General features: G+C 33.9%; 1 protein-coding gene across 4 annotated transcripts in view; it reads left to right on the forward strand.

Annotated features, from left to right (window-relative positions):
- LOC138701963 (uncharacterized) overlaps positions 1-20,679 on the forward strand; it is a 29,137-nt gene extending 8,458 nt beyond the window's left edge. For 3 of the 4 annotated variants that reach the window (XM_069829365.1, XM_069829364.1, XM_069829366.1), the window contains one exon: positions 1,521-3,096. In XM_069829365.1, the coding sequence (XP_069685466.1) occupies positions 1,521-2,092 (572 nt within the window). In that variant the 3' untranslated portion in view covers positions 2,093-3,096. Of the gene's footprint in view, positions 1-1,520; positions 3,097-17,376 lie in introns of those variants that run through there. The other variant, XM_069829367.1, reaches the window with a different exon arrangement.
- Positions 20,680-25,560: the final 4,881 nt, after the last annotated feature.

The following is a 25,560-nucleotide window of genomic DNA, read 5'->3' on the forward strand; positions in this document are numbered from 1 at the left end:
GTGAATTACTATACTTCAGTGTCAGCATAATAGCATAGTTTGGCTTTCAAATGTGTTGGCTGAATGTAGTGGTGGTATGAATTTAAGTATCTGTATGGTAGTGTATAATATTTAAGAATAATATTTACTGGCATGTATTTATAGTAATCAATCTGTGAATAGGATTACTGTACAGTACTGGTATAGGCTATAGTGTATCAGTGTGTTGTGAACCAAAATATACAATATTACTGAACATACGCTTTTGTAAATAATGGCATTGTGGTATGTATTAATACCTCTGAGGTGATAAAAGAGAGATTGAAAGAAGGGAATAGATGTTATTGGGCACTTCTCCAATTAATGAGATCTAGACACCTTTTGAAGGCAGGAAAAATAAAGATATACAGAACTGTGTTGAGACCAATTGTCACCTATGCATCGGAAACCTGGTCTATGCTTAAGGAAGACGAAAATAGAATTGCTATTTGGGAAAGAAAAATTTTAAGGAGAATATATGGACCAAAATTAGTAAACGGAGAATGGAGATTGCGATACAATAGCGAGTTGTACGAGTTGTATGGTAAACCTTCAATATTGGGGGAAATAAAAAGCTCAAGATTAAAATGGCTGGGCCATGTGGAAAGAAGAGAAGAGGACTCATTACTACACAGGATATATAGAGGAAATCCAGGAGGAAGAAGACGCACAGGGAGACCTAGAAAGACATGGATGAAAGATGTGGAGGAGGATATGAAGGAGCTGGGGATCCGAACATGGAGGAGGCGTGCCCGGGACAGGAATGATTGGGCTTCACTTTTTAGGCAGGCTTTAGTCCTACAAGGGCTGTAATGCCACAGATGATGGTATGTATTAATTTTTAGCAAATGTAAACAATGAACTCTGTTCAAGTAATTTAGAACAGTAAAGAACTGGGTAAACTGGCTTACCAGGAAAAATTGGAAATAAAAAGACTGGGTTTCATTATTATTATTATTATTATTATTATTATATGTTCTTTTGAATTTATATACGGTTTTTTCGATAGTGAAACATTGGAATCATGACATTTTATATTAGGCTAAACGTACGATTTCAAATTCTCTTCGATTTTGGAACACAAAATTGTGAACACATATAATATTTTATCACGAGCCGCCACTGACTGTATGTCAACCTGAAAATCAGACTCTCAAATACAATAAAATCCCTCTGTTGTGACTCAAACTTAACCCTGACCTTAACCCAATCGAGTACATGTGGGGTATCTTAATTATTTTTTCTTCTGTTCTTCCTAATAACAGACTGCAGGACAATTATCCTATTTGTTGCCTAGGGACCCAGGATAGTGCTTAAAAATGATGACAGCATTAAAGCATATTAATTTTTCTAACAGTAAAGAACTTTGGAATTAAAAATAAACAAAAAGATAACTTTTTTAAGAACGGCTGGAATACAGTAATTATATCACGTGAAGGTGAAGAATTTGAGTGTATGTACTGCTGATTTTGAAATGTTACAAATTATCTTTATCTTTACAGAAACCATTTCAATGCCACTTCACCTGCATGAGAGAATAGCACCAATATGGAAAAATTATCTTCAAGAAATTCTCTTCAATCTGGTAGCTGAATTTCATTCAACATGTCATAACGAACATCAGCAACAGTTAGACAAGATATTCACTTCACCAGATGTAATCATTTTTTTGAATATTTGTCGCCATTCACCGCTGATATTTCAAGCTACTGTTACAACATTCACTAATTTTCTTATAAACATGAATGGTTGTTCAATAATCGTATCTCTTATGAGTGAATTTATTAAACTAGTGGAGTATCACTGTAAAGAAAGTTTACCATCACTATTTCCAAAGAAATATAAAGAACTCGTTTCATACTTACGGTTAAATCCAGATATCAACAATAGTTTTGATGAATATGGTGGTGATTTTAAGAAGCAACATGTACTGGAGCTCTTGGTTACAGCTTTTAGAGAAGAAAAATATAATGGTCTGACTTTAGTGAGTTGTTTTCCAGCTTGGCTTTTCCATCTAGTTAAGTATTATTCTGAAGAATATGACAGAAAATTCTTCAGTGACTTCTGCTTCTAATACTCTCAGAGAGAATTAACGTTACTGTTGTATAGTTCAAGTGATTTATGCAAATTCTCGAAATATTAATTTAATTTTGTAACTGTTAACAAGTGGGTGCAATCTTTCTCTCGTAATATACACTGCAGCTGTAACAAAATAGTTCTTGAGGGACAAATCAATCGTTTGTTGTGACTCAAACTTAACCCTGACCTTAACCCAATCGAGTACATGTGGGGTATGCAGGACTGAAGCATTAGAAAGCATCTTGCTGTTTCACAAAAAAAAAGGAGCAACTACTGGAAGCACAACTATAGAATGGGAGATCACCATTCAAGAACAAATGCAAAAATTTATTGATAGCATCGGAGGAAGTATGAAGAAGCAACTCCTAAGAACCATGGAGGCCACACACACTATGAAAGAAATGCTTCAGTTGCTCTGAATCAATTATAGGAAGAAAGAAGGAATGAAGTTTTGGCAGTTATGTTAGTTAGTTAGTTAGTTAGTTAGTTAGTTAGTTAGTTAGTTAGTTAGTGGGGTTTAAAAGGGTGCATCAGTTACTTTGGCCAAATGCAAAAACTTATTGATAGCATTGGAGGAAGTATGAGGAGGTAATTCCTAAGAACTATGGAGGCCACACACACTATGAAAGAAATGCTTCAGTTGCTCTGAATCAATTATAGGAAGAAAGAAGGAATGAAGTTTTGGCAGTTATGTTAGTTAGTTAGTTAGTTAGTTAGTTAGTTAGTGGGGTTTAAAAGGGTGCATCAGTTACTTTGGCCATTTGGGCCCTTATCTAAAATTCTTCAAAACTATGGGTTCAGTTACGAGAGAAATTTTTTTCTTAGGGTCGACACCCACTTAAATAGAAACAAAATTATACCGGATTTTATACTAATGCAATTTTTATCGGGTCATGGGAAATTTGGGTCTTATTTAGAACGATTTAAATTACGTAAGGAAAATGGCTACTTATGTGTCTGTGAGGAACAGCAAACTGTGGATCACCTTTTGTTTCATTGTCCAGTATTCGAAAATGGAAGATTTATTTTGTTCGGACATTTACAGTTTTGTAATGTAATATATGACAAACCATTATTCAATGTGTTTAGAAAAATTTGTAATTTTATATGTAATGTATTTAAGGATTTGTAATTAATTCAAATTAATGTAGTAGATATGTGTTAATTTCAAGTAGCAAGACTGGGTTACCCACGTCAAATGAATTCTCCTTGTAATAATATAAACTATCAGTCTATAACTATAACCCTAATGTACTTTCAGATAAAATAGGGCTCTAGAAATTGTATGTTCAAACAAACTAAAAAACATAAACAATACAATAGGCTGAATGCTAACAAGAAACTAGAACACGTTATCACAGTAAAAACGAAGTACACAAATGCAGTATCTACAAGGTGATTTGTAAAAAATCGTAAAAGTGAGCAGTTCTCAGACCCTACAATAAAATAATAAAACAAATACCACCAGAGATGAATTGTATGGTGCATTTCAAAAGAATAAAATTTTATAAAGTATTCGGATGTAGGCAGTTATGCTGCAGCTATTTATTTATTTTTTATTTATCTATTTATTTATTTATTATTTTGCTAATAATTGTAACATAAAATATAATATATACAGAAAAACTTTAGCTCACCCCTGAAAGAGTGGAACTCGTGCTCAGGGGCGGATTCCTGAATTGAAATTAATAATTATACAATACAATTTGTCTTATGTCTACTATGCAATTATAGTATATAAATTTAAATTCACAATTTTTTCAATTTTTATAAAATCCATACATAACTTTTTAAATTTAATACTAGAACTATTAGAATTGACAAGATTAGGATATTTAAGTATAAATTTGTTATATATTCTTGGGCCTAAATTACTACTATGATTAAATACTATAACAGTGTTGCATTTTGGTTCAAACAATCTTAAAGAATTCTTATCTTTTGTTTCATAACTATGAGAATACAATTCAAAATTATTTCGATTTTTATGTATGAATTTTATTAATACAATATAAATGTTAAGTACATTAAAGTCTAGAAACAAATTTTGAGATGGAAAATCAATAGGTTTATGAAGACATATTTTAATTATTTTCTTCTGTAATAAATAAAGTGGATTAAAATTAGATTTAAATGAGCTACCCCATCCTATAATTCCATACATAATTACCGATTGAAATAAAGTTAAATATATTGTACGTAATAAACTTATGGACAAGTAATTCCTCAATAAAACAAAATAATATACTATTTTACGTAATTTATTACAAAGGTAATTAATGTGTTGGTTCCATTTTAAATGATTATCGAAAATTATGCCTAAATACTTAACTTCAGAGGATTCTTTAATAATCGGACATTTACACTGTATAAGACAGCAATCAGAATTATGTAATTCAATATTTAATATAGATGTAGGAGGTTCGTTACATTTTTCAGATAATGAGAATGGAATAATTATGGTTTTATTTTCGTTGATAGAAAGATAATTTATGTCAAACCATTTTTTTTTATTAATTTAAGTCCATTATTTGAATTATTATATGCATCATACCAGGTTTTTCCACCAAAAAGTAAAACTGTGTCATCTGCATAAGTATAATGAACACCATTGTATTGTTGTAAGTCAATTTTTAATAAAACAGTATATACAGTGAAAGCTTGGTATATATGTTTTATGTTGTGACGCACCATTGAAGGTTTGAATATGTTTATTTCGCCCAATATTACGTTAAGCATCGAAAGTGACCATAATTTTGTTGAGTTTTGATCATCATATCTTTAAATTACGTGATTTACGTGTTGGCGAATCCTCGGCCCCATCTCATCTCACTACACCTCGCCAAAAAATTGTAAAAAATTGAAATTGTAAAAAAAATTGTAAAAATTGTAATTGTAATCTTGTAAAAATATGACTTGTTCCACATCTTAAACCATCATTGCTAATGTAAGATCTATGGAATATAATAAATGAAATGAAATTTACATACTATATTGTGTGTTCTATCTTTCTATTAACATAGCAGAAAGATCCTCATTCAATTTGTCTCAGTTTCCTTATTCTGCACAGCTGCGACACATATACATCCATACATAAGCCTACATAATACACATTATAGAACATATAATTTTGTAATAATTGGTACGGTATATTATTAGGTTTTAGGAATGGAAAATTATATTAACATACATTACTGATGCATTTAGATCACAGTATAAAAATAATGTGGAAAAATATGATAGCCAAATATAGCCAATTTAAATTACATTTATGAGTCATTTCTTAATTATTAAAGGAAATGTTATCCATTTAAAAAAATACCTAATGTAAGTAATGGAGAACATGAAGACCCGAAACTTGAACTTAAATCATCTTATGCAAAACGCAAACGTGAGACTCTTCTGTCCCACGCTGAAGTTGATAAACAATGTTGATGAATAATTTCAAGGGAAAAATTGTTCCGGTGCCGGGTATCGATCCCGGGACCTCTGGTTGAACGTACCAGCGCTCTACCACTGAGCTACCCGGGAACTCCACCCGACACCATCTCAACTTTTCCCTTTATATCCACACAACTCGCGTGGGCTGATGAAACGCCAGAAACCGACGAGTGCACACAATCTCTGTGTGACTTGTAATTATGGTTTTCTGTTAACGTACAAGTCACACAGAGATTGTGTGCACTCGTTGTGGGTCTCTGGCGTTTTGTCAGCCCACGCGAGTTGTGTGGATATAAAGGGAAAAGTTGAGACGGTGTCGGGTGGAGTTCCCGGGTAGCTCAGTGGTAAAGCGCTGGTACGTTCAACCAGAGGTCCCGGGATCGATACCCGGCCCCGGAACAATTTTTCCCTTGAAATTATTCAAATCTGCTTTATAGGGAGCTTCACCTGAAAGACTAGATTTGCATAATGTTGATGAATAATTTTTATTAATAATGTTAATAAGGATAGGGACCAATGGCGGGCTTATGTGAGGACGGCAATGAACCTCTGGGTTCCTTACAAGCCAGTTAGTAATGTTAATAACATTAATTAATAAAACATCTTTAAGACACTGTTCACATCAGAATCACATGTTTAAGAAGTTAAAATATGGATGAGAAAGAAGAAAATACTTACTGTTGCTGCATTTATGATTTTAGTTATTCTAGTCATGTCAGTGAAATGCATAGACGAAAAGTGTAGCAAAGAGACATTCTGAAACGGTGTGCAGAATTAAGGGGAGGGTAGGGTGAAATATGTAAATTCTAAACTAATAAATGTTAAAGCCTTGTTTTTTGTACACTTATTACTCACATGTGTTGTAATAAGCTGTATTAATTTCAGATTGATATCTCTTCAGGTTTTCCCCTAACAATATTTTAAATGTTAATTTTTTGGTTAGAGTACAAAGTGTATTAAACAGGGTTAAAATTTAACATTTTTTGTTAAATTTTTTACATCAGGCTCCACATATTGTCCGCAATCAACCTTGCTATTTTCTTCCCTGAATCTTTGTTTGTTTGTTTTTTTTTTTTAATATTTTCTACTGAAAGCCAAGTGTTCATTGAAAAAAATAGTATTTACAAATTTAAATTTTTTTTCTCAAATATGATGATGTTCTCTAATGCCAGGCGTTTGACAATAAAGTCATTTGACCTCTTGCACTCCAATATTTTTCAAAGATATTATCATGGCCAGCCACTGAAGCACAGATTTTGAGGTGTTCCGAATCCATTTTTTGGTTTGAGTTGCACAATGGGCAGTTAGGGGACTGATATATTCCAATTCTATGCAGGTGTTTGGCCAAACAATCATGGCCTGTTGCCAATCTAAATGCAGCTACAGACGATTTTCGTGGTAAATCGGCAATTAACTGTGGATTATGATGCAGAGAGTTCCATTTTTTCCCTTGTGATTGTGTTATCAAATTTAGTTTGTTGAAGTCTTAAGTATGTAGATTTAATAAATCTTTTCCTATCCAGTCCTGACTGAATTCTTACTTTCTTCGACCCCGATGGCATTAGAGCATTCGAGGCCTAGGGGTTCATTTCCCTTTCCTTCCTCCTCTTTCTACTTTTCTGTTCCTAGTGCTGACCTGCTACAGCACTAAAATCGTCCTTCAGTGGCTTAAGGAGGGAAAGCTGGTGATCAACAAGATCTCCCAACTAGGTCCAGTGGACCCGTCGACCAACAGCAGGTGTGGTCCTCCAGACATTCTGGGGGTTGTGTGTGAATGAAGTAGCCATCAAAATGTTATCGGCTACAATTTGCCATTTTCACTCCATTTTCTCAAATATTTGAAGTCATACCAACATTAAAATAGCAAGTTATGTGACACATATATTAGACAAGATCCACAGAAAAAAATCTGCTTCCTAGATTTATTTTTGTAGGAGTTGATACATTTTTTACATGACAAAAAGTAAGAAAAATGAAAAGTTGAGAAATGGTGGTTAATTTTTACTTACAGTTTTGCTGAAAACAGAAACCCTGATCACTTCTGAAATATTAGAAATGGCCAGCCTTGTATGTTACTCCTTCCCTTGCTTTGTAACTTCTTCCAGTCTCAACCTAGCAAGTTTCACAGCACGACAGATCCTCTGGAGTATCATTGACTGCCTTTTCTTCAGTCAGGGAATGTTGACAGTCTCGTTGTCTTGCCAGTTTGATACCCTTAGTACTAGTTGACACAACAGTAGCAGAATGTGTATCGATAGTTTGTGGTCCCCATATTGTATCCATAAACTGCCTGTGCTACAGCCACTTCTACTCGTCGCCTCGATTCGAAACTTTCCTTCGGGTATACAGCCCTGAAAATTCGTGGAGTGATAAACCAAGCACGTTATTATAAAGCAAAAATGTAAAAAACCGTGTATTTTGACCAAAATGACCATTTTTTCATCTTACTTCCCCTTAAGTCCGGAAAAATCATTGTCTGAACTCTTAATGTACAATACAGGCTTTCGCAACTTTCTGAGAACGTTTCAAGAGGATCTTCAATTCTTATAGAGTCTTTGTGGTAAGATAACTAAAAAATGCTTACCTCATTGTTACTGGCGACCTTCTGCGTTCAAGCATCTTCACTTCACTTCTCTTTAGTATATTCTGACACTTTCTGTAGTTCAGCCTGTCTCATTAAAATTTTTAACGAGTCTATACTACACTGTGTTTAATTAAGATTTGAGGAGATACAAAACTTTATTGCAAGTAAACTATTGAACTTATGTTAAAAAAACCAGTCCAGAATATTCCTGCTGTTAGGCCGTTTGTTCAGCTGCAGCTGAAGCTCGTATTCTGCTGCACTGCCACTAGACTGTTAGTGTTTTGTTCAGCTGCAATTAAAGCTCGTATTCCTTATTGTTGTGCAATGGCTGCTACACATGTGGAGTAATCGTTCTGAGTTTTGGATTTTCACACTAATAGGACAGTTATTATTATCCAACGTGCATTTCGTACAAAATTAGAGAAGAACCCACCTAGTGAAAATTCAAATCGTGCATATTGCAAACAATTTAAAGAAATAGGATTTCTGTGCAAAGGAAAAATCACCTGGTCGCCCATCAGCCTACTTGGACACAGTGCTGCTAAGACGTTGTTGGGTAGGGCGTGCTTTTGAAAATTATGGCCCCCAAGATCACCGGACCTCACACCGTGTGAATTCTTTTTGTAGGGTTAGATCAAAGACAGGGTATTCGTCCTACCAAAGCTGCGTGATACCTAAGGGAGCATATCATTGTAGGGGTTGAAACTTTGAAGGTCATGTTGATGCGAGCGTGGCAAGAACTAGACTATCGTGTTGATGTGTGTTGTGTCAGCCATAGTATACACATAGAACATTTGTAGGTTTCAAAAAACGGTTTGTATTCCTAGTTCGTTCTGGACTGGTTTCATTAACATAAGTTTATTAGTTTATTCTTCATTTTTCTATAAAACACTTATAATATCACGATTAAATTTCTAACTTCTTTACTGTGTTAATATTTAGAATTTATCTTAGCTGACTAGTCCTTCAATGAAGGACAAGACTTCGAAACTATCAGCTAATGTATCTGGCACAAGAAAATTGGGAAATTGATGACGGAATTTTCGGAGATACACTTTTTATGAAGACTTTTCGTGAAAGTATTGCAAATGAAAATGTGTTGTTCTTCAGCCGAGCAGTGGAAACGGGATTTATTATGAGGGTAAACAGAACCATAAAACCCGAGTACATATAAGACGTTACCAGCCGACTGGTTTCCTTGAACAGCAGTGGCATTTTGTTTCGTCCAGTCTGCGCATGTGACGGACACAGGGTTGTCAAATGTCCTGGATTTCCCAGGATTGTTCTGGATTTTAATGGTGTGTCTTGTGTCCTGGATTCAGTTATATTTGTCCCGGAATGTTAAAAAGTTTGGAAAATACAATTCTTTGCTCATTTCTGTAAAATTATTAAAAAAATTCCTTAGTCATTTTTTCAAGACCCTGTTCACCATATGTTCAATGAAGTCGTCAATGCTGCCTGGTGCCTCAGGTTGTATTGAAATAAAAACGATAATACTATAATATGTATTAGGTATTATACAGTATTTTTATTCTTTACTCTGTTTGGGAGTTGATTTATTATTGATAGAATTTAAACAATATATCAATACTTTTTTGACGTGAATATGTTAGGAGAAAATATACAAACGATTAGGGAAAACACGGAAATTTTACTTGAAGCAAGTAAAGCGATCGGTTTGGAAGTAAATCCCGAAAAGACAAAGTATATGATTATGTCTCGTGACCAGAATATTGTACGAAATGAAAATATAAAAATTGGAGATTTATCCTTCGAAGAGATGGAAAAATTCAAATATCTTGGAGCAACAGTAACAAATATAAATGACACTCGGGAGAAAATTAAACGCAGAATAAATATGGGAAATGTGTGTTATTATTCGGTTGAGAAGCTCTTATCATCCAGTCTGCTGTCCAAAAATCTGAAAGTTAGAATTTATAAAACAGTTATATTACCGGTTGTTCTGTATGGTTGTGAAACTTGGACTCTCACTCTGAGAGAGGAACATAGGTTAAGGGTGTTTGAGAATAAGGTGCTTAGGAAAATATTTGGGGCTAAGAGGGATGAAGTTACAGGAGAATGGAGAAAGTTACACAACACAGAACTGCATGGATTGTATTCTTCACCTAACATAATTAGGAACTTAAAATCCAGACGTTTGAGATGGGCAGGGCATGTAGCACGTATGGGCGAATCCAGAAATGCATATAGAGTGTTAGTTGGGAGACCGGAGGGAAAAAGACCTTTAGGGATGCCGAGACGTAGATGGGAGGATAATATTAAAATGGATTTGAGAGAGGTGGGGTATGATGATAGAGACTGGATTAATCTTGCACAGGATAGGGACCGATGGCGGGCTTATGTGAGGGCAGGAATGAACCTTCGGGTTCCTTAAAAGCCATTTGTAAGTAAGTATATCAATACTTTTTTCTGTATAGACAGGCTGTAATGTAACATAATTTTTTCAGATTTGATCAATAATTCAAAGGAAATTTCATAATCCAGAAAAAATGTAACAAGATTAAAAAATTTAGGCTCTATAAAATTAGTTGAACTACATAAAACAAATAAAATAGTTGCATTACAAATTGAATTAATTGAAATATGTAGTTACATTAAGGTATGCAGTATCATCGTTTGTCCTGGTTTCCTGACTAGAAAATCTGGCAACCCTGTATACATAAGAGAGAAGAGGAAGACATATACAATTTTATTCCCTCCATTTCAATATGCTTTCTTAAAGGTTAAAATAAAAATAAAGTTCTTATATTCAATACAGTTTTACCGAATTTTTTATTTGTATTACGAAAAAAATCCTCATACAATTGTCACTATTATGGAGTTTCATATCTGCAATAAAATTACATAATGCAAGCATATTGCACAGTCCCTTTTAAAAAAATAAATGAAATCCTCTTTTTACGTACTTTCCTTTCATCAGATAATATTTTCAGGCAAGGAAAAGAACCAATCATAGCTTTATAGAACAAATATGAATTATTGAAACATTCAGATTTTCGTGACCTTAACACAGTACTGTTTAACAATCTTCTATTATAAGTCCAATTATAAATAAAAAAAACCATTATACAAGACGCTGCAAAACAACATAGGACATAGTCATAAGTCTTGCAGCTTACAGTTAGATTCTAAAAGCATAAAAATGTAATGTTTCTGCCTCACATTAGCGTCCAAATTATTAAAAATATAAATTTGAGACGTTCTGTAATTATTATATGTAAAGATTAATTTTTAGTCCTACAGAATTGATCTATTATGGTAACAATGGTTATTAGATGAGAAAAATTTGCTCCGGTGCCAGGGATCGAACCTGGGTCCTTGGTTCTACGTACCAAGCACTCTGATCACTGAGCTATGTCGAAGTTCAAGCCACAGCACCGGATCGAATCCCTCTAGAGGAGGGATGATGATAGAGACTGGATTAATCTTGCTCAGGATAGGAACCAATGGCGGGCTTATGTGAGGGCGACAATGAACCTTCGGGTTCGTTAAAAGAGCCAGTAAGTAAGTAAGTAAGTAACCCCACTCATCCCTAGGCTATCCCTCTCTGTGCATCTTTAGCTGACATTCAGGGGAAGCTATTGAATGATGATGGAATGGAGAAATGTTGACAGAACGATATGGGAAAACGGGAGAATCTCGAGGAAACCCCAATTGCGACTTTGTCTGCCAGAAGTACCACTATGGATTTTTCAGGCCTGACTGGGACTCGAACCCAAACCGCCTGTGTGACAGGCTGAAGGTCTGATCACTCAGCCACCGCAGAAGACATATTTCACATTATATTCTACATTTTACTCCCACTTTAGGTCATGGGACAGCATTAAAGTAATGTGAGAAAAAGGGCAGCTTCATCAAAAAGGTTGCAAAGCTCTGATGCAGGCAACCAGCGTGGTCTGGGGTTAGTAAGTTGGATTCAGGCCACTGAAATACTCTGGGGATTAGTGGGAGGCGTTCGTATTCAGAGACTGTGCTGTGCTCAGGTGAGGCTTCGAATCCTGGTTGGATTTTTTCAGAGTTTTTCCAACTGTAAAGTGAATATCAAGTAATCTCATGATGAATTCTTGGACTAATCTCGCCAAATACCATCTCAGTGCCACTAATTTTACCAGTGCTAAATAACCATTGTCACAGCATTGTTAAATAACCAATAACACTGCAGTACGGTATCGATTTTCGGTTTATGTGGGTTTCAGTGTTTTAGACATTTTTATGTAGATTTGCAGCGTCCTGTATATTAAACACATTATCTTTTATCTGTTGTGCAAAATAAGATTGTCCAAATTCCTTAGTACTTCCACTGATGCTTATCTACATTAGTAACGTAACTTTCTATCTAATGTCTCAGCTGTTCTTCTTGTTAGTATCAAAGTTTCTGATAGTAAATAGGTTAAGAACATAACAGTCTGTTAGCAGAAGTGGTGGATGGATGATTGGAAATTGTTGTCTGTATTTTCTCTTCAGTTTTTTTTGTCACTCACCAATGAAGGGCATTTCTCCGGAACTATTTACCATAAACTGGGGTAAAGAGGATCACATGTGGTAAAGTGGATCATATGTGTATTGTTAGATAAGTCAGCGCCACATGGATCACACATGCAAAGAAAACTATTTTTAGTGGCATTTATAGAAGAAAGGTTTTCTTTTCATGTGTGATCCATGTGGCGCTGCCTTATCTAGGCAATACACATATGATCCACTTTACCACATGTGATCCTCTTTACCCCAGTTTACGGTACTTTCCTGTTCACTGTTGTCTTATCGTCATTTTTCACACAACAATCACATAGGCAAAATGTTTATAAAAAAATTGCTAAGACGGAAAGCACCTTGAACTCCATGTCATCATGGCAACATCTAACTAGATGCCTGGGAATATATTTCACCACCCTCAAATGCAATGTTTCATATTTGGAAGTGACAAGGTATGTGGAATTCAAGAAAGGCAATAGGAGAAAAAAAAACATAATGGGGATAACCATCCATTTCTGGCTAGCTCTACTATAAATGCAGAATCTATTGTATAAGTTACAAGAAAAGAGTAATATATACAGTACTGTGGAAATTAAAGTATTACATATAGGGACTTAACATGGGAAATCAGTTTTTCTCAAACATTCTCTCCACTGTTCATTTTAGGGAAATTTTAAGATTAAAATGTGAGTCAGAATATAACAATAACAATCCCCAAGGCCGGGCAATCTGATCGATGTTTTTCATAGTTTCCATCAGTCACAAAGGCAAAAGTCGAATTGGAAATTTACCATTGCCATTTTAAACCAGTGTGCTACGAATGCTCTGCTGGTGTGCCGCATGAAAATGAAAATAATAACGGTTGTCATAGCAAAAATTGAAAAAGTAAAAGAGAAAGAATTTTTGGCCTAAGCAAAGCAAATTAACTCTGAAATAATATTTGCACATTGTTACCTCCATAGAGAAGTGTTTCAAAGTCACTACTTTTTGAGTTTGCAGTATTGCAATAAACACCTTTAAAAACAGCTTAAAAGATAACCTTATTAGCATTTCACTCCAATCATACTGATTTAAACTATCACTGACTACATTGTTACTTTTTTCTTTAGACATCATCCTGATTGTGCTGTATTTTAATTGTCTCGTAATAATATCTTTCTATTATCTAATATTATTTGAAATATATTAACATTCTATGTATTTTAGTTTAATTCTGCTACACAGTTTATTTCAGTGTTTAATTAATAGTTCATAGTATTTTGTTGTTTAATTTGTAAATAACTTTTGTATACATGTAACTCTCATCTAAATCAAATTGTTGAATTCTTTGTAAGTTCATGCATATGTATATACACTTTTTGCTGGTTGAGTGGAAGAGAAGGCCTTACGGCCTTAACTCTGCCAGCTAAAATAAATCATTATTATTATTATTATTATTATTATTATTATTATTATTATTATTATTGCAGCAAGTGATGAAAATGGTTAATTACATAAAAAGGGCATTAAAAACAACATTAATTTCATATCTTCGCTCTGCAATTGATTCTAAATATACATTCAACTGCTTATTTACACAGAAGTTAGGTGGTTATCACTTGATCTGAATATCCCGATTTTCTTAGTGATGATAGATTTATCTGATTTATTTGTATTTTATGTCCTCATTTCCAGGGCGCGAATTAAGATTTCTGATGGGGATAAATTCTAGATTGAGAATACCATACATAAATTTACTATTATTATTATTATTATTATTATTATTATTATTATTATTATTATTATTATTATTGCTATTGTTGACAGTACTGTAATGAAATGTAAACACTGTAAGTAAGAATGAAGAAGTACTGGTAATGAATAACTCACCTCTATATCACGACTGGATCACACTTTTAAAAATAGTTGACAAGATGTGTAATTCCTAAGTTATTGATTGTTGTCAGCTTACCGGTGATGATAATACATCAATATTATTTTCTGTGCTTACTTTATATTTTATAAAGTAGGGCTATACTCGTATTAAAACAATTATATTTTGTGAGGGTGATAGAAGTTATGCCTGGCAGGGTGTTAATATGAATTTATGAGAGGAGGATAACTTTCCAACAGGGGGGAAATCCCCCCATCCTCCATTAATTCGCACCCTGCATTCATTTCAATAAACGAAAAGAATAACAAACAGTCAAACCCGTAGAAAAAAAAAACAAAACAAAAAACAAAGATATTTATCCTAAAAACCATAAAAAAAATCCCTCCTAGGGGGGAATTCACCCCTACTTTGGAATTATTGGTTTAGATTATATGAGTGTGCCGCGGGATTTTAAATTATACCTTTAGTGTCATAACCATTGAAAAATTAAAATCAGTTAAATTAATAAAAGCTATATATTATAACTAGCCATACCCGTGTGCTCCGCTGCACCCGTTAGAAATAAATATAAAGTAATTACATAATTAAAATAGGATATTTGATCCAGGGAAGATTCGTGTTTGATAGAAGGATAAATCGTTTAATATGTTACTTAATTTAAATTGCATCCAAATAATTAAAATGCGATCATTTTGGTCCAGAGACCACTCATTTGGTGCAATGACAATTCCTTTAACACGTTTCTAATTTTTATTACATGCAACCATAGTTTAATGAACATTGACATATCATTTAGTTTTAATGTGTATACTTTATTTTACTTGTTATAGGTTTCCATTGAATTATGGTAATAACTTAATTTTAACCATTGTTTTCTACGTATTCAGTAAATGGCGTTTGGCCCACTATGGTTCTGAACCCTTCAAATAACTTAAATTATATAATATAATATAATATTATATTATTATTATTATTATTACATTATATTATATCAGAAGTTACTGTAAGAACATTATAGCATTATGTCCATCTAGAGAAACTACACTTCCCAATGGTGAAATAATAATTAATTATACAAATCGGTTAATTTAGCTTCCGATATTACTTCATACAAACACAGAAACATTCTCTGTAGGCTATCTTTCATAGCTTTCGATTGTTGCTGTCCAAGGCCCCTTATAGACGAAGTCATTTGTTTTTTATTTCATTATACGGCCTTAAATGGCAGTTATTTTAATTTTAAAACTCATTTATCTCATTAAATATCAGTCCTATCAAAATTTTTCAAGGAATAAAACTTATCGATCATTATTTTTAAAGAAACTTTTGTTATGTAACATTTTCCACAAAAATCAATAATAAGCGAGATATTTCGATTTATTTAATTCAGGCCCCCTTATAACCCCCCTTTTAAATAATGTATTTTGAATGCCATATAGCCTAAAATCTAAGTTACAACGAACTTAATTTATATTCCAATTTTCATCGAAATCTGTTCATCCATTATCGCGTGAAAAGGTAACAAACATACAGACAGACAGACAGACATACAAACAAAAATTTCAAAAAAGCGATTTTCGGTTTCAGGGTGGTTAATTATATATGTTAGGACCAATTATTTTTGGAAAATCGAAAATTACCAGAAAAATTTCGGCTACAGATTTATTATTAGTATAGATATGACAATAGAACACGGCCTACTGATATATCCTAAGGTCCCACACACGTGATATGACCTAGATGTTAAGATGTGTTTAAATAAACCTATTTAAATAAAAAAATAGTTTTTACTGTCAGAGTAAAACAGTAATATTACTACCAACATTAAATTTTTATATTAGCAATTCTGTTTCAATGATATGGGCCATGATTCGAAACAATGTTACATAATTAACTTTACTGATTTCAAGTAGCGCTGTGTTAGTTCTACCAGTTCCATATAACAGTGTGAAACTCGATGTTAAATACAGCAGAAATAAAAGACACGACTGTAAAATGTTAAATAAAGCAAATGAAGTTACATTTTAGAATTTTATTTAATTCATTCCTCTGAACTTAAGAAAATAAAATAGCTGGTAGTCATTTTCGATATATTTTTAGTCCTTTAATATTTTTCCTTATAAAATTTTGCTGTGAAACATACAGTGAAAATAGTTTTTACAAATAAAAGATTTCCCATGTTAAGTCCCTATGTCCAGTACTTCGATTCCCACAGTGTGTACTTTTTTGTATAATTATTAAATAGCAATAGGCTAAACATAATAAACAAAATTTGTAATGAATATACATTATAGATTCTTGAAGACAACATGAAAAGTATATTTTTAGTGTTCGAAAATTCTTCTGATGGAGCTGTGGTAAAGCTTTCTGAAGACTAGCACTACTTGGTGTAACAATGTATGAAATATGCCCAGCTAATTAATTTGTTATTTAAAACGAGTTACACAGCGGAAGTGACTGTAATATTACATGAAAATTTAAACAACATATTTGTTGTTATACACAGCAGTTGTAGAAAACTTACAATGAAATATTGGACCCATATTACATTTCCAGATTTATATGGAATACACTACTGATACGTAATTTCTAACGTTCATTTAGGGCATATACATTATAAGAAATGTATCTTTCTTCTTGATATATTCTGAAAGTATCTTGTTTTACAACATTAATAATTTTAGCAGGAAAGTGCTCAATTTTCAGTATGCATAGTATTTTAGTATCGTGAGAATACCAAGGTAAATCTCTTATAACACAATCTCTTTCATGCTGCATATATTATTTAAGTAAAAATAGCTTTTATCTAATCCTAAATACTAACACTAGAGAAATTCCTATTTCTGATTAAAGAATTCACTCAGACTAAATGGTTTTATTCTTGCAGGCTGAAGATTACGTCAGATTGTGCTTTACCTACCAGGCAGTATTGGACAACCTCTATATTGCAAAACATTTTACATAATACATATAAAACATATCATAGTAAAGCACCTACTATAATGTACATCAAATAGGGAGTACCGATATCACAAGAAGTAAAACATTTATCATGTACTACATATTAGTCATATATAATACTTCATTACATCTAAGTAGAACTGTATCATTTTTACCATTTATGTACGTTTAGTTACTTTGTATGCCATCATAATTGCCCCTTTCATACGCAGTTAACATTTTTATTTTTCTTTATCTTACAAGGGAGGTGCTCAAACTGTCATTGTGGATTTTGGTGAAAATGCGTCTTAAGCTAATTTAGGGTCGCTGACTAACCTGGTAATAGTCACTCGTTTTGCATTAGAGCCCTTCAGCTGCTCCAGAATCTTGAAGAATGCAATATTATACATCGTTTTTTCGCATAAGCAGCTACTGTTGCTGCACTTCGCAACTTTTGCCCCATTCTTACTGGTCGTGATATGCTACACAGACAGTGGTACACGAAGCTTGCAAGCAGCAGATTCTCTTGTGTTCTCATCAATCATAGTCAACGAATTTCAATGGTAGTGATAATGCCATTACCAAGACATTTAAACAAAAATGTGTGTGTGTGTCTAATGCCTACCCACTTCACTTAACGTGATTCGGGTTCCACATACTGCGGATAGATGGCAGAACTGTGACCCATTTTCAAGTTGCACACCACTTTGGCGGGCAACATAATGCATGATGTGAATCTGTGAAGAGTTATGTCGTGTACTAGTGAGTGTATGTGTAAGTGTTCGTGTAGATGTATTGTAGGGAATGGGTGAAGATGATGGTGAAGGTGAGGAAGGGAGAAGAGGAAACCCGGAGCGGGCACATAGCCTACTCCTGTCGAATAGCACCAAGGGAGCCGCCAGGTTTAATGTCCCCATCCGACAGACGAATCACTAACAACAGTGACATATGCCTTCTCTTCATATGCACTGCAGAAAAATTTGGGATTTAACCCAGGCATATTGGTGCACAATCTAGTGATTAGAAGTTGTGCACCGCCATCTCTTCTAGTCCCGAGGTAGAAATGTTACATTAAAATTTCTGACCGCACCGGGAATGGAACCCAGGCCGGCTAGTCTGGAGACAGACTTAAACAAAAATGTGGTACAAGAATTTCAAACATTTCATTCAAATGCCAAGATACTGTTCAGTTTGTAATTTTAATATAACTAACTTTTTATGATAAAGTTTTCGAACATCTTAGAATGACCAGGAAAACGATTTCTTGAAAGTATTATCATAGCATTATGGGAACCAATGAATAGCGTCCAATATAATTCATTTTCAGTTATTCCGTGTGTGTGTGTGTGTGTGTGTGTGTGTATTCCCTTATACTTATCATATTTACCCCTGTATAGCCGCACTTTTTTTACCCAAAATCTAAGTAAAAAAAATTGAGTGCGGCTTATACTTGAGACATTCTAAAGTATAACAAATTTCTTATAAAATACAGTAACATACGGTATCTTATTATGTATAAAAAACGTACTTCAACCAGTCATCTCCATCTGTGTATTCACAAAAATTCAAGTGCATTGTTTGCTTTCATCTATCGTCGCACATTTTTCGTCTATATCAGACTTCCTCTCTGCTGCTCTGTTTCCATTTCTCGTGCATATCGCACTACTTGCAATTTAAATTTTGACGAGTAGCCTGTTCTCACTCGACCCATGATTTCACACACTGAACTCCCACCGTAACGAATAACGAGCAGTGACCAACCCTCCAGCACCTTCGTTACACGTGGTACTGTTAGGCGGCCAAAGAACAACAATGCAGAAAGGATATGTGAAACAGGAACAGGCAAAATGTGCCTAACCCTTGAATTTTTTTTATTTTAGTAGGTTATTTTACGATGCTTTATCATCTTAGGTTTTTTTAGCGCCTGAATGAGATAAAGGTGATAATGCCGGTGAAATGAGTCCAGGTTCCAGCACCGAAAGTTACCCAGCATTTGCTCATATTGGGTTGAGGGAAAGCCCTGGAAAAAACCTCAACCAGGTAACTTGCCCCGACTGAGATGCGAATCCGGGCCACCTGGTTTCGCGGCCAGATGCGCTGACCATTTCTCTACAGGTGTGGACACCCTTGAATTGGAGGAGGAGAAGAAATGTTTTCTACTACTCAAGAAGTATGCAACTAGTAGTGTTTTAAATAGTACTTAGCACGAAGAGATATAAAAATGTTCACTTTGAAAAAGTTCAGAATTGTAAAAAAACGCTACAATGTTCGTTATCTGCTACCGCAAACGTGCTGCACAACTATATTCGTGCACACGTGGCTCTTTCTCCCATAATAAATGTCAGGAGTCACCTCCCGCACTCATGGATTTGCATGCAAAAATGAAACAATCAGCTAGTATCATATTAATCAACGATCCTAAATTAGTTTATAACAGCATTATCACGAAAATCCACCAATAAAAATTTAGCACTGCTCTTGTTAGTAAATATGCATACACAATCCTATATTGGCTCGGTGCAATACAAATACCGTTTCTTGTCACTTGTGTAGAATTTTAAGCATTGGGTATATATATTAGTAACTAGTGTGATATAAAAGATTTATAAAGCAGATGATAATTTTAGTAATAGATTTGATAACAGCAAAGGCACAAGATTAGGCTTTGAATACTTAACAACATTCCTAATGTATTGGCATCATATGACTGTATATATATAATCTCACATCATCAGAAGTAAAAATAAATCAATCATATAATATATGGAACACTTCTGCAAAAAACCACGCAGATATATTACACTTAATTTTTATACAAGTCTTACATCATATTCAATCGTAATTCTTTGCTTATTTCAAGATTCTTTTAGAACATCTCTCAACCCAGTGTATACAGCATCATCAAAGCAGAATAAAGAAGGGCAAAAGAGAAATAAGAAGCAGAATCGAGTATTACGAAAAATATCTCTGGGCTAAAGTACATTATAAAATACACTGGTCTACAAAAAAAGACTTTTTGGTCTGCTAATGAGGAAATTTCAAGTGTTTTATACTGAAATTGATGCCCTGATTCCAGATCTGTAATCCGATTTATCATAGCAAGTCAGGTTTTTGAGTTGTGGGACTGTAACATTAATTCTAAATCTTACTATTCGAGATATACCTGTGCTATAAAGTCAATGTTATAAATTGAGCTTAGTTTATATATTCTTTGTAAATTGTTATACTATTTTAAATAAATTTATAAGAAGATACACACTTACAATATGTAGTAAGCACTAAAAAACTCTGTTAAAAGTGCTTGAGACCTTTGCTTTTCCGCTTATGTTGGCATGTGGTTGATCGCTGTAGGAACCAGCAGAAATCACCCATTGTGCTCGGACCATATTGACTTTGGTACCTGGATTCCATCGTTGATATGTCCTGATGGAACCTCTCACCATGTTCGCCGAGATTTTATAGAAAAAAAAAGTCGAGGTGTGAATGAAGAAAGTGCATTTTTGAAGACCTGTGATAACCTAGATTCTGAAATGCTCTAAGCATGTTATAAACTAGCTCAGTATAATTATCAGCTCGATAATTTCCTAAAAACCTAGCTGACACTAGTACAAATGTGTCCCAAGCTTCCAGTTCAAGAGCACTCAATTTTGACCTGAATGTAGTGTCACACATCATAATTAAAAATTAAAAATGTTATTACTTGTGATGTGATAGAAAAAAACGGACTTCAGAGCTGTAATCAGCACACTCAAATTAAGGTTAGTACACTTGTTTTTGTTCGGTAGCAAAATCACAAATAAAATTAATAAAATGAATCTAAATGTATTAAAAATGCACAAATTAAAAATGTTATTATTTTAAAATTATGACGTGACAGAAAAATATGAACTTCAGATCTGTAATTAGCACACTCAAATTAGGATTGGTACACTTATTTTTGTTCAGTAGCAAAATCACTGTAGACCAGTGATATAGGGGAGGAAAAAGAAGGAAACTGGAACTTCATAGTGTCATTAATGCCAAAAGTTCAGAGAAATATTAGTTGACCATATCTGGAAAGGAACCAATCGTAATAATTTGTTAGACTTTAGAACGCAAATAATGAATTACTTATTAGTTATTACCTAGGTTGAGAAATATTGCACATTTTACAGACGCTAGTCACAGCACAATAAATTCATCCATCAAATAAAAATTTAGTTTACCTTCAGAACAAATGCAAAAATCACACAACAGTTGAGGAATCCAGTGACATAGTATGATTACAAACACTAAATATACCGAAATTTTCACAATGATTCTCAGAAAGATATAAAAGCACATATTATTAACATCTACTTAATATAGGTGTAGACATACATAATTGAAAACATTAGTATAATCTAGTTTCAAATTCGATAACTAGCAACAGATAGAAATCTCATTAGAAATTAAAATGTATTTATTATCATTACTCGAACCCACTACCAGGGACACGAGTCTAGATGATGAAGAAGATTATTTTAGCCTATACAAAAACATGATTTATGAAAAGATTATGCCAGTGTCTCCTAACATATCACGTTATAAGCTACCACAATTATAACTATCATAATATCTTGAGCAATAAGTCAAACGTAAATCAATTCAGCAAAGATAAAATGCCCATTTAACTCGTATTATATGAAAAGGATTGGAAGCTTAAGATGATAATTGACCAGAAAAATCTGCTGAATACAATAAGTGGAAAGACGATTATGAAGTAATCCTCCAAGATCACTTGATTTGATTAGGATAATCCACGTAACATTATTTATTAGAAATAATCTCGATATTCCTGAGTCACACGCATGTTTAGCACCAGATACTATGTTCGTAAATAATAAATCTGTTCTGGTCTGGTAATTTCTTTCTATAAGGAAGACATTTTTTTTTAATTCCTTTAGCTATGGTCAACTAGTCTTTTCGCAATTCTAATACAGTATAACCTTGTTAATACGTTCATCAAAGGACTGCCATAGGAAACATTTTATATTGTGTATTATTTACAGCGAAAAATGCAAATAAGAGGTTATTTCATACGAAAAAATCTTTCATTGTTGTTTGCCGTATGTTTGTACCAGTGGCGTAGCGTCAATATAAGCTAAAAAGCTTAGCTTCCCCAGTTAATAATAATTTCATAATAAACCTGCAGTTTATGGACAAAATTATTTATTAATTTTAATAGAATTTATATTTACGCGTTAAATATTGTGATGCGGCAGCTCAGGATGATTTGTGATGCAGAAGTAAACAAGAAGCCTGCACACACCAGCTTCCAAGCAGACTGGTTTCTTCTGTGTAATCCACCCCGCAGATTTTCCATCCCTTTCTAACTAAACTACCCTAGTCGCAAGGCTCGCAAGAAGCTAGCTTTAACATTTAAAATAAGTAGTTTCCGAGTTATCCCTTTTCGTCAGTTGTGTTCAGTTGAAGTGTTAGTGTGCATTGTGGCTGATATAATAAATAATGAGCGAAATAACAATTCCTGACACTAATTTACTTGAATTTTTTAGAACAATTGTATTATCAAACTGACTTACGAACAAAAGTGTGATTTAAAAAAGAAATGACCGACTCCCTTGCTGCCAATGAAGGACACAATCAAAAGACAGACGCATACTTACGTAATGATACTAATATTGTGATTTATCTAAGTATGACAGGGAGTTAGCTAATGTTATACTTATACGTGTCTATTTGTTAAGAGATAGGCCTATGTGTAAATCGTGAAATCATATTTTACTATGTATCATTTGAGATCATGCCTTATTGGTGTTACTTACGATGTTCCAACCAATCTTCGACTGCTGACTTGAAATTGACTACTATTTATTTTAAGACTGTATTTTTGTAATACGTTTTCTCATATTGCATGAAAGACAACTTGAGTTAGCTTCCCCTGCTCAAAATTTCATGCTACGCCACTGGTTTGTACTACTATTATGAATGGTAACATTTTCTCTGCAGTTCAAGTAACTACAGATAATTTCACTTGATACACCACTAGGAGCAACACAAATGTAATTTTTCACTTATAGATAGAGATTTCTGCTTTGTCTTTTTGCACTAACAAACTAACTGCACACTCACAGAATTCAAAGGATGACTAAATTTTACAGAAAGAACAGGAATATATTGATAGGGAGACTTTTGAGTGTTAAAATCATTTCATACAAAGGAAAGTACAGGTAAATACATTTTTGGGCCGGTCCATGATTGCCGAGGCCTTGAGGAAGAAAGGTCTCACTGTACACAAAGAAGTCCATGGCATCTCTCAAGAATGGATCCTGTCGGCGAATTGACATGCTTGCCATTCCACCAGGTTCTACATCCGCCTACATTATAGACCCGAGGAGCAACAGCCCGCTTATGGTCTGTCCAAAACTACTTCTGACCTGACAAATGGCGCCTTTAGCATGTTACCATGGCAACCATTCAAACCAACCAATCACGAGAGACACGTAACCATGGTAACGGGACAGTGTTGCCGTGTCTATGTTTACAAGTTGCACGTGAATACCACGACCTAGTGGCGAATACAGTGCCCGGAATGACTTTGAGTTGGATGGTTAGCACGTGCTTTGTGTGAATTAAAAATATTATTTACTTGTATTATTGTTTTAGTATATCGATAAATATTGTGTTTAAATTATATTACACGTATTATCTTCGTTGTCATTAGTGGAGGGTGTAACTAGTGTGTGTTTTCTAGTTTTTGCGAGAGTTTCTAAACAGGTGACTTGTGCAATGTCGGAAGGAAGGAAATGCAGGCAGAGAACAAAGAATATTGTACAATGTGCCCCGTTAAAGAGTCAAGCGCGAGAGATGGTGCGTCACGTAAGAGGGTATTTTGAGAGGGAAAAAGATAATGGTGGGCCTTGGGTCTCTTTTATCTTTGGCGCAAGTCGTAATGAGAACTGCTGCTTGTGTTAAAATTAATAAGAGCACTGTTATCGATATTGGAAAAGAAAAAGGCCGTGTAGATTTTTCATTATAAATATTTTTACAGTTTACAATTTTTTCAAAGCTTTTCTAACAATATTAAATTGAAGAATACCGGCACTCCTAAAAGTAAAGGCTTCGTATTAAATTTAAATCTGTTTTTACAGTTTACAGTCCTTTCGACGCTTTTCTAACGGTATTACATTGAAGACTACTACTACCACTAATACTACTTATAATAATAGACTAATAAATATAATAATGTACACCAATTTTAATGCCTAATGTTCAACAAATTGGTTAGAAATATGAGTTCATGTCTGCCGTTCATTACTGCACTCTATCGGCAGCGTGCTCGCTTACACGAAAGATGGGCAACATGACAACACTGCTCCCCCTTCTGTGTATGCTGTCAAGTCGGAAGTAGTTTTGGTCAAGGTATAAGTCCACGCAGAATTTACGAGACCACAGTTCCATATTATTTCGAGAAATATCACCTCACCTCCACTGAAGTTGTAGGCCAATGGTTGGAGCTAGGGGCACAATATCTCGCCTCTTTGTCAGTTTCTGCAAGAAGTTTCAGCTAAACAATGACTTCATTCGTGATGTTTCCCTTACTGCTATCAGAGGATCACTTGCCATTTTAAAATACCACCTGTACTTTGCTTCCTAACAAGGAAGAACTTTTGTTTGAATGTCTAATCTGTTTGTTTACTATGTCTAGTTTCAATTTTGTTTTCACTCTGTGTGTTAGTTGCTTTGTCCAATGAGGCAGTCTTGTTATTGGGAAAGCTGAAAGAATGTCTTTCTAAATATAATTGGTAGAAATTGTGTTAATGTACGAGTTATTTGTAACCAAAACTTTAAATGTAATCATCTCAAAAAATAAATTTTCTACGTTTTCAACCACAAGTATTCATTTTATTTCTCAGCAGTTAAAGCTAGAGTGATGAAACTTGACATACTTATTTATTAATATCTCTGGTGTGAAACGGAGCATTTGATTGGCTGTATTCAGCATAATTATATTGCTAGAGAATTATACGTAAAGCAGTATTATTTATTTTTATTAATGTTTGAACATTAAAGGAATTATATATATATATATATATATATATATATATATATATATATATATATATATATATATATATTTTTTTATACAAAT

Source organism: Periplaneta americana, chromosome 6 (genome assembly GCF_040183065.1).
Source record: "Periplaneta americana isolate PAMFEO1 chromosome 6, P.americana_PAMFEO1_priV1, whole genome shotgun sequence".
NCBI lineage: Eukaryota > Metazoa > Arthropoda > Insecta > Blattodea > Blattidae > Periplaneta > Periplaneta americana.